The sequence below is a fragment of the Limulus polyphemus genome, unplaced genomic scaffold (genome assembly GCF_000517525.1).
Source record: "Limulus polyphemus unplaced genomic scaffold, Limulus_polyphemus-2.1.2 Scaffold3372, whole genome shotgun sequence".
Classification (NCBI taxonomy): domain Eukaryota; kingdom Metazoa; phylum Arthropoda; class Merostomata; order Xiphosura; family Limulidae; genus Limulus; species Limulus polyphemus.
Genome location: NW_013668982.1, coordinates 23,984 through 33,981, shown reverse-complemented (window position 1 = coordinate 33,981; position 9,998 = coordinate 23,984). Strand labels below are relative to the sequence as shown.

The 9,998-nt window shown below is 34.5% G+C and overlaps 1 protein-coding gene across 1 annotated transcript in view; it reads right to left on the bottom strand.

Moving 5' to 3' along the window:
• Positions 1-9,998, bottom strand: part of LOC106469241 (IDLSRF-like peptide) — a gene marked incomplete at its 5' end in the record, with an annotated part of 20,848 nt that overhangs the window by 2,746 nt on the left and 8,104 nt on the right. The window contains one exon of the mRNA XM_013929710.2: positions 1,053-1,205. Within this exon, the coding sequence (XP_013785164.1) occupies positions 1,053-1,205 (153 nt within the window). The remainder of the gene's footprint in view (positions 1-1,052; positions 1,206-9,998) is intronic.

Sequence of the window (9,998 nt, the reverse complement as noted above, 5' to 3'; positions counted from 1 at the left end):
CATTTATATAGTGCTCTGTGAACAGAAATTAGTTAGCATAAATCAGTTAAATGACGAAAAAATTAGGTGTACATTCAACTGTTGCATATATCAACCAGCTGGTGAATGAAACGGGTATGCAAACTATTCAATAAGAAAACGTACCGGATGCTGTCTACCGATTTCTGTGTGATAGGGATGTTGAAACGAGCGTTGGAAACCGTCGTTCTCGCACACTAGATGGCTTATGGAAACCCCGAAGGAAGGGAGTCTCTGCTTTGCACATGACAATCTCTAGACGGAAATTACACTTCGGGGCTATTGTCAGGTTACATGATCGTCAGGTAGAGCCTGAGCGGACGTTGCGACATACTCTGTAATAACATTTTAATATGACGCAATGAACCTCTACGTTTGTGTGTGTGTGTGTATATATATATATGTACACACACACATTACATACATATTTATTTATATAGGCCCGGCATGGCCAGGTGGTTAGGGCGCTCGACTCGCAATCTGAGAGTCGTGGGTTCGAATCCCTCTCACACCAAACATGCTCGCCCTTTCAGCCGTGGGGGCGTTATAATGTAACGGTCAATCCCACTATTCGTTGGTAAAAGAGTAGCCCAAGAGTTGGCGTGAGTGGTGATTATTAGCTGCCTTCCCTCTAGTCTTACACTGCTAAATTAGGGACGGCTAGCGCAGATAGCCCCAGTGTAGCTTTGCGCGAAATTCAAAACAAACAAACAAACAGTTATTTATATATGCGTAACAAGCAATTGCTACTAGCTGTTCTTCGCATATCGAATTAATTTTTTAGTTTTTATTCTAAATTGCACAAAAGCTAACAAACATACGTACAAACCACCTCGTAGAAGACATTGTAGATACTTGCAAAGCGATTTAAACAAATGTTATCAAAAGCTAAGCTCCTTACTTTAGAAATTTCCAGTCCAAATTTCATCGCAGAGTTTTTAAACCTAACTACCACTGATTTTTCAGACATTATAAGCGCAGCTAAAAGTATTCTGAAAGTATTTATGCAAATAAACAACATTAAAACCCCTTACCTGAAAGGGCAACAGCAACTTTCTGTATTCCCCCGAGCGGCTCTAAAGCATCTCGTGCCTTATCCCCGAAAAGTTTTTCAAGATAATTTGGTCCGTGATTTGCCAGGAGAGTCTGTAGAAAGTTTGCCGTTTCTTCCACGGGAGGACGCTTTGCTATAAAAATTACAAAAAGTCCATTGATTATATAACTATATAATTATCATTATAAAAACAGTATAACAGTCGGTATTATAAGTTTCGCAGACATAAGCAGAATACAATTTTGCAAGTATTTGAGGAAAAGACTTAAAACGCATATTTGAATTAATAAAATGGGTTTTAACTAACTGATCCTTAAAAACAAGATTCCCGATGAGCAATAATATGCGAAGTAAATTAGTTTCTATAAGTGCAATATATTAAGCAAGCTTACGCTATTTTAGTTTCATCAGTGTGGTTGCTCTTTGTAAGTGTAAGCGAGATCCTTAAAATATACGTATCAAATAGTAACACAAAACACACTGGTGTTTTTAATTCTGTAATGATTACAGCAACTGATTCGAAACCAAAATATATTTCTACCATAAAGTTCGAGTGAAATGAACAGTTTTAATCAGAAGTAACAATGCCTTTATGTACCGCAAGATTAAATTGTACCGCAGGTGACATGGTGCTTCAAAAACAGCACTGCACTCACGCAAGGCTAAAACAATGTCTGTTTCTTAAGGTTTTGTTATAAGAATAATAAAAGAGTACTATTGGGTACATGACCAGGTGGTTAGGGCGCTCGACTTGCAATCTGAGGGTTGCGAATTCGAATCCCCGTCACACCAAACATGCTCGCCCTTTCAGCCGCGGGGCGTTATAATGTTACTGTCAATCCCACTATCCGTTGGTAAAAGAGTAGCCCAAGAGTTGGCGGTGGGTGGTGATGACTAGCTGCCTTCCCTCTAGTCTTACACTGCTAAATTAGGGACGGCTAGCGCAGATAGCCCTCGTGTAGCTTTGCGCGAAATCCATAACAAACAAACATACTATTGGCTACAAAGTAATCTTTATGGGTTTTGAGTCAATTTTACTTCCCCATATAGTAACCTAAATTGATTTAGGTATGTGAATAATATCATGACATTTCGTCGAATTCATTATTGATCATTATAAGAAGCCTTCTTCGGTTTGCTGACCCAATCTGTGCTGAATAGGCGAAACTGCAATCCACAGCAAACAAAGAATACATTATACCTCAATGTCAAATTCTCTTTTCTCTGGTGAAAACGAAAAGAAATCTTAAACATGAACATACAAAATGTAAACAGAATTTCGATATTGTTAAGAAGCTATTTTTAACCACCCTTGGAAAAGTTATGAAATATTCATAGAGGTTCAGTATGTTATATTTGAAAAGTATAATAACGCAGAATGACATTTAAAGATCACATCTTGTTCTATGTGCTGGATCAGTTTTTAGCATCAATCTTCATTGCCTCACACGAGCAGAACAAAGGTTGTCAGAATGCTGGTAATATACGAACTTTAATGTATTCACAGGCTTCAACACCGATAAAAATGTAATAAAATAACGTAATATTGCGCTTGCTAACGAGAAAGTATTCCCTGAGCTTAAAATGAATTGACAATATTATTTCTATTGTTAAGCGGTAAATGGGAACAACAGGAGCGGATGCTGACTAATATTATTCGACTGTATACATTAAGAAAGGTGAAATAGCAATAACCAATTACCGAGAACTCATAAAACTTAGGTGTCTGGTATGAAATGAAAGTAAACCAGACGAGTTCGTTGTATGTTAATTAATCAGACGTACAATGCTTATATTAATTCTAATTCTTAAGGGATATCGTGTTATTTCTAGCAGCAAAGGAAGTTTTCAGAGTTTATTTCAACTATTTCTAAAATATTTATGTGTGATAAACAACATGATACTTATTTAAACGCTTTGCGCTTAATTTATATATATATATAAATATAAAGGTAAGGGAACTTACTGAGTATTTGTAAGCTTTTTTAAATGGAACTATTTCTTTCACCACCGCTAAACATTATATTATAAGGACGATATTGGCTTTGTGACCTATCTTCTCATATTATAAAAATACATTCTAAAACTTAAAATTTAGTAATTCTCTCAACTAAACCCAACTAAACACCATCATCTTTATCAAGTATTCATCTCAAGTCAACACCATCATCTTTATCATGTATCCTACCCAACTAAACACCGTCATCTTTATCATGTATCCTACCCAACTAAACACCATCATCTTTATCATGTATCCTACCCAACTAAACACCATCATCTTTATCATGTATCCTACCCAACTAAACACCATCATCTTTATCAAGTATTCATCTCAAGTCAACACCATAATCTTTATCATGTATTCTACCCAACTAAACACCATCATCTTTATCATGTATCCTACCCAACTAAACACCGTCATCTTTATCATGTATCCTACCCAACTAAACACCATCATATTTATCATGTATCCTACCCAACTAAACACCATCATCTTTATCATGTATCCTACCCAACTAAAGTGCTATACATATTTCTTGTTTCTAACTACATAATAATTTGAATGTTGTTTAATAAAATTTATAATACGAGAAAATTTACTGGAAACACAATAATATGAGCTGAATAAAGTGATTCAAGGTCGTGATTTGTAAACGATATTAAAGTAGCAAGAGAAAACCTTCTTAGTTTTATAAGATATAATTAGTCCTGCAGTAAATTGACGGTCCAATCCACAAATTTACTTAGGAAGTAATTAACATTAGATTACATAGAGTACTGTTAAAAACGTCAAACCGTCATGAGCCATTCTTGTTAGTTGTCAGTTGTAATTTGTAACTAATTCTGAGATATTTGGGAACGAATTATATATATATATATATATAAATTTGATGATGCACATATACAGTTATTTGTGTGATTTATCCCTTTTTGGGTGCAAGCGTTAAAAAAAACACAACTTTAGTTCAAATCAGCAGTTTAAGGAAAATGGAAGATTTTTTTTTAATAGTAGTTCTGAATTAAACAAAATAATTCATACTTCGTAATTTAAGGCACAGCAATGCAAGATCAAATACCAATATATATTTTCTTGTCTGCCCCCATTGGCACAGCGGTATGTCTGCGGACTTACAACGCTACAAACCGGGTTTCGATACCCGTGGTGGGCAGAGCACAGATAGCCCATTGTGTAGCTTTGTGCTTAATTCCAAACGAACAAAAATTTACTTTTCTGTGGCTCAGCAAACAGAAACCCTAACGGTGTACATAAAGATAAATCATTTAATAAAATATTTCACATTCGTAAAGCAATTATTTGAATATACATTTATGCGATGAAGATTATGTTAGCGAGAGAAAAGACGATGCTAATGAAAATAAAATAGCGTATTGTAGTACGTGTGCATAAAAAACCGGAAATTAGCTACTGAATGAAAGACACATGAAGGAAAATATCGCGTAAAGAAAATTAAATTATGTTACGATACTAAAACAAAATAACACATTAAAAGTAGAAGATGTTATATAAACAAATTTATGACACTCCACAACATAATAAAGGATGGTCTAGTGTTTATAATTTATGGTTTGCGTCCCGTTTCTCAAAATGATGCTCCGCAGTTCGGAATCTTGGATGCGCTATAATATTTGGTTTGAATTTCGCGCAAAGCTTCACGAGGATAATATGCACTAGCCGTCCCTAAATTAGTAGTGAAAGACTAGATGGAAGGCAGCTAGTCAACTCTTAGGCTACTCTTTTACCAATGAATAGTGGGATTGACTGTCACATTATAAAGCCACCACGGCTGAAAGTCGAACATGTTTGGTGGGATGGGGTTTCGAAACCGCGACCCTCAGATTCCGAGTCAAGCGCCCTAACCACCTGGCCATGCCGGGCCCGATGCTCTATAAGAGTGGTGGTCGTATCCCACAATTCAGTCAGATAAGAATAGCCCAAGAGTTGGCTATGGCGTTGTTGACTAGTTGAATTCCCTCTACTCGTTCAGTTCAAAATTAAGGACGGCTATGTATAAATAGGCTTTTGTTTAACTATGTGCAACAATTCTGAAACAATGAAACAAAATACAACATATATATATATGAGAGTATACCTACGACCCAAGTCTGAAAATAGTTCATTGAAGATGTGATAATGGTGCAATGCAAAGTTAATATAAAAATAAATGAAACTATAGTTGTAAATTTTTTTGTATATAAGAGAAAGTAAAGACGGATTTGGTAGACAAGTTCAAATAACAATCGTTCGCTAAAACTGTCTTGAAAAAGAAAGATAATAAAAACTACTCCAAAACTAAAGCACCATAACAATCTTAATATTTTTTACTTCTGGGAACACTAGTTTCTGCAACAATGTAAATACCTCTTTAAGAATTCTTATCTTTGTTACTGATACTATTAAATGAAAAAGGGTTGTTTAAAAAAATCCATCAACATTATAATGAAATTAACTGAGTCTTCCTTTATATTATATGTAGTAAAATAATTGAATTTTAAATTTTTTGGTGATTTAATGTTGAAGATGTTATCACTAAGTGTCGAGCGTCTACAATATTGTTTAAATTGTTGTCCACCAAATATCTAGTTTCTGCAGTATTGTTGAAGTTTGCTTTTTACCGCCCCCAGTGGCACACCGGTATGCCTGAGGGCTTACAACGCTATTAACCGGGCTTTGATACCCGTGGTGGGCAGATCACAGATAGCCCATTGTGTAGCTTTTTGCTTAATTCCAAACAAACAAGCAATGCTTTTTACTAGATATTTGGTGTCTATAGTATTGTTGAAGATATGCAATTAAAAGGAGTAGAATACTTATAGTCTCTACATGTTTCTGTGTTCTTACGCCACCATTTTTCAGGAGTCCTGAAGATAGTGGCGTATGAACACCGAAACATGTAGAAACTTTTTAGGGCTGATCCCTGCTTTTAATAAATTATTTATTGTGTAATTATTTTAACGTTGCACTCTTTTTAATTATATATATATATATATATATATATAATTATTTATTGTTGAAGATGTTGTCAACCAAATATCTAGTGTCGGAAGTATGTCTACAAGTCCATTATGTATGTCTACAAGTCCATTATGTATGTCTACAAGTCCATTATGTATGTCTACAAGTCCATTATGTATGTCTACAAATCCATTATGCTTTGTCCACAGATATATCCTGGAATTAAATTTTAAAGTAAACAGAGATTTGTAATTTGTATTATAACAGGACAAAAAAATGTATTAACAGTAAAATATGTACACGTAATATTATCGTGGTTGAAAACTGATCGAACCATGTAATGCAAACGTATGGAGTGACGAAGTAACAGCTGTATTTATAACATAATATATTCGAACACGGCCTGACATGGTCTGGTGGTTATGGCACTCTACTCGCAATCTGTGAGTCGCAAGTTTGAATCCCGTTAAAAAAACGTGCTCGCCCTTTCAGCTGAGAGGGCTTTATAAAGTGACAGTCAATTCCATTATTCGTTTGTAAAAGAGTAGCCTAAAAGATGGCGGTATGGGATGTTAACTAACTGCCTTCCCTCTAGTCTATCACTGCTAAGTTAAGTACGGCTAGCGCAGATAGCTCTTATGTAGCTTTGCACGAAATTCAAAACAAACAAAACAATCATTTCTTGGGATATGCGTTCCTATTTCCGTATCGTTAGTATACTTGAAGTGAAACTAAAGCATCTATTTGGCTAAAAGCTAAAAGTATTTCACTGCTAAATTAGTGACTGCTACCTGGAAAGGAGATGGGTGCCACCAGGTAAATCTAGACGAGAATCATCGATGGTATTTTAGCATCTAAAGTGCCCCACTGGTCGTAAGTGGCCTCCTGACTCAAAAAATAAATAAATAAACAGAAGAAGTAAAGTTTTCAGTTTTCAAATTATTGGTTAATAAATGCAAAAGACTGGAGGACAATGTAGGCTATATGTACTTTTTTCTGCCTTGCTAAGGGAGATGCCACTTTTATGTAAAATTTACTTGAAAATCACGAATTATTACATTGAACGAAGTCCAGAAACTTTATTTTTGCTTCAATCGAGAGCTAACAATTTCTTTTAACTCAAGTTATAAGTTTATTGTCTTAGATTGTACATACGTTTAAGTTGTTCTGAAGATATATATTATTTTGAAAACAAGTGGAGTGCGTGCTGTTCATTTATCGTTGAATTTATCGCCAACAAGTCACAGACACCTACTGTAGAAGAATCCTAAACCCAACAACAACAACCAACCCAGATATTTACTTACTAAATACCACTACTATATATAATATTAAGAAGAATAACATCATTCTTTTGACAATCCAAATGAACTGTTAATGATTTGGTTTGTTTTGAATTTACCGCAAAGCTACTAGAGGGTATCAGCGCTAGCCGTCCCTAATTTAGCAGTAATAGACTAGAGGGAGGGCAACTATTCAACATCACCCACTGCCAACTCTTGGGTTACCTTTTTACCAACTAATAGTGGGATTGATCATAACATTAGAACATCCCTACGGTTGAAAGGACGAGTATGTTCGATGGCGGGAATTCGAACCTGCGATCCGCAGATTGCGAGTCAAGCGCCCAACCATTAAGCCTAGCCAGGCGAACCGTTGATATTGTTGTATTAAATGCTACTTTCCACCTGGTATATACTCCTCTGCAGAGCAGTTTTGCTGATCACAGAGCAGAACTAATTATATTGCATTATGTGCAAAGGGACTCATCTGTGTGAGCTGTTTCTTTTCTAGATAAGCAATGGAACAGATGGAAGTGATAAAAATTGTCTCGAAGAGATAAGTTATTTGATTTCTTGATTGCCACTTGCTCTTTTGGAGAATTATAACTATCAGTTTGGATAGTCTGGTCTTTCATAGTAGCTATAAAAACTGGCTCTCAACAACAGCTATGAATTGACTTATGTTATATTGATCTAAATCAATAAATAAAAACAAGTCCCAGACTTTCGTTATATTATATACAGAATATCGGTATTGTTTTATATTGACATAAGTATATACTATATGCGGAAGATGAGCATTGTTTTATATTGACATAAGTATATACTATATACGGAAGAAGGACATTGTTTTATAGTGACATAAGTATATACTATATGCGGAAGATGAGCATTGTTTTAAGATAACATTTCTTTCAATTATGATATTGTACAAGCCTTTAGGAATAACGATAAATGGGCATTAAAATTGCATGTTTTTTTTTTTATTATAAAGTTTACCATTTACAGTTGACATAGCATGCTGCCCCTATCGGTAAAATAATAATATTATTAAGTGATTTTATTATTCTAATGAAATAAAAAGGAATGAACAAAATTACTCAATTTAAGTCTTGTTTTTAAATAATAATACGCAAAAAATTTAGGCATTTATAACTAATGAAGAATGTAAATGTTCATAGATAATATGAATTTTTCAACCTGATTGAGAAACCTTCGGAATTCAGATACAACCATCCGTTATTATGAACTATTTATCAGAGAAAAGAAAATCAACAAGAAGCATCCGCCGCCATATTTTTTGTTTCTGATTTTTTGAACCGAAAAACGGGCCTGAGTGTCAATTTATACCTATTCAACTGAAAATGCAGGTTTTGAACTTTGAGCCCAGTAAGCTAGACACTTGGCCCCATTCGTAGGTAAGAAGAAAATCAGAAATACGACTCAAGTGTTGATTCCATTTCCAGTTTTAGTTTTTTAACTCTGCACAGACTTACCGTTGATCCAATAGGGGGCTAAATGTGACTATCATTCGTATCTTACAATGTTATATAACAGCACGGACGATAATTTAGTTGTGGGTTCCATAAATATAATATTTGCTATTTTACAATTCATTGAATAAATAATTGAAACCGTCGGTACTTGGTTAAAGTCCATAATTAAAGTATTTAGGAAAACAAAGACGTTGCACAAATATTTCAGCCTGAGGGAAAGAACTAAACTTGTGCCACAAAAAGCTGGAATCCAGATGAACAATAGAGCTGATTAAATTCTCCGAAAATAGGTTTAAGCTGCATAATTTTTGTTATTATTCTTTATTCATATATTTTCGTATCACGATTGCAAACAAAATGAAAATAAATCAAATATATAATGGTATTATACCTATACACATCATTAGTTAGACCTCATCTGGAATACTGTAACAGTTTTGGTTTTTCTTTATCTTGACTTACTGAAAAGGGTTCAGAGAAGGGTTATATTATGGGGATAGTTTAAGATCTCTTAAGTCATTTTCCGTTAAGAAAAGAAGGGTAATAGGTGATCTTATTGAAGTTTACAAGAGCACCCAGAGGATCGATAGAATAAAGCACCTGATTTCATTGTTGTGTTCTGAAGACAAAAGGACGAAACGACACAAGTTTAAGGTTTGGAAAAGACAGGATAGGCTCCAGTTTAAGAACGTTTTACTTTTATAACATTATAATTGACTTATGGATTGACTTTATGTCAGCAGTAATGGAGGATGGCACTTTACCAGACCTTAACGTGAAAGTATACGATTTCCTGAAAATTATAAGGTGATTTTAATTTGTTCTTTTAATTTTCTCAAGAGTGTGTGTGTGTACAAAAGCAGTCTTGAAGGGACAATTACTTCATTATCGTCTGTTTGTTAAAAGATAAGTAAATGATAGCAATGAAGAAGTATCATATTGTAATGAAACAAAACAACACAAACGCTACCTTGTCTTTGTAAAAAAATCATATAAAAATTATGACATCCCATTGAAAAGAAACTTTTTTACCCACTTTTCAAACGATGGATTTTCTACAAGAATGTTTGTTGCTTATTCAGTTAATGTATCAAACAAGAGGAACAGAAAGTGTCCTCGCAACGCAACATTTATACATGCAGGTGTCATCGACGTATTATTCTACACTACAG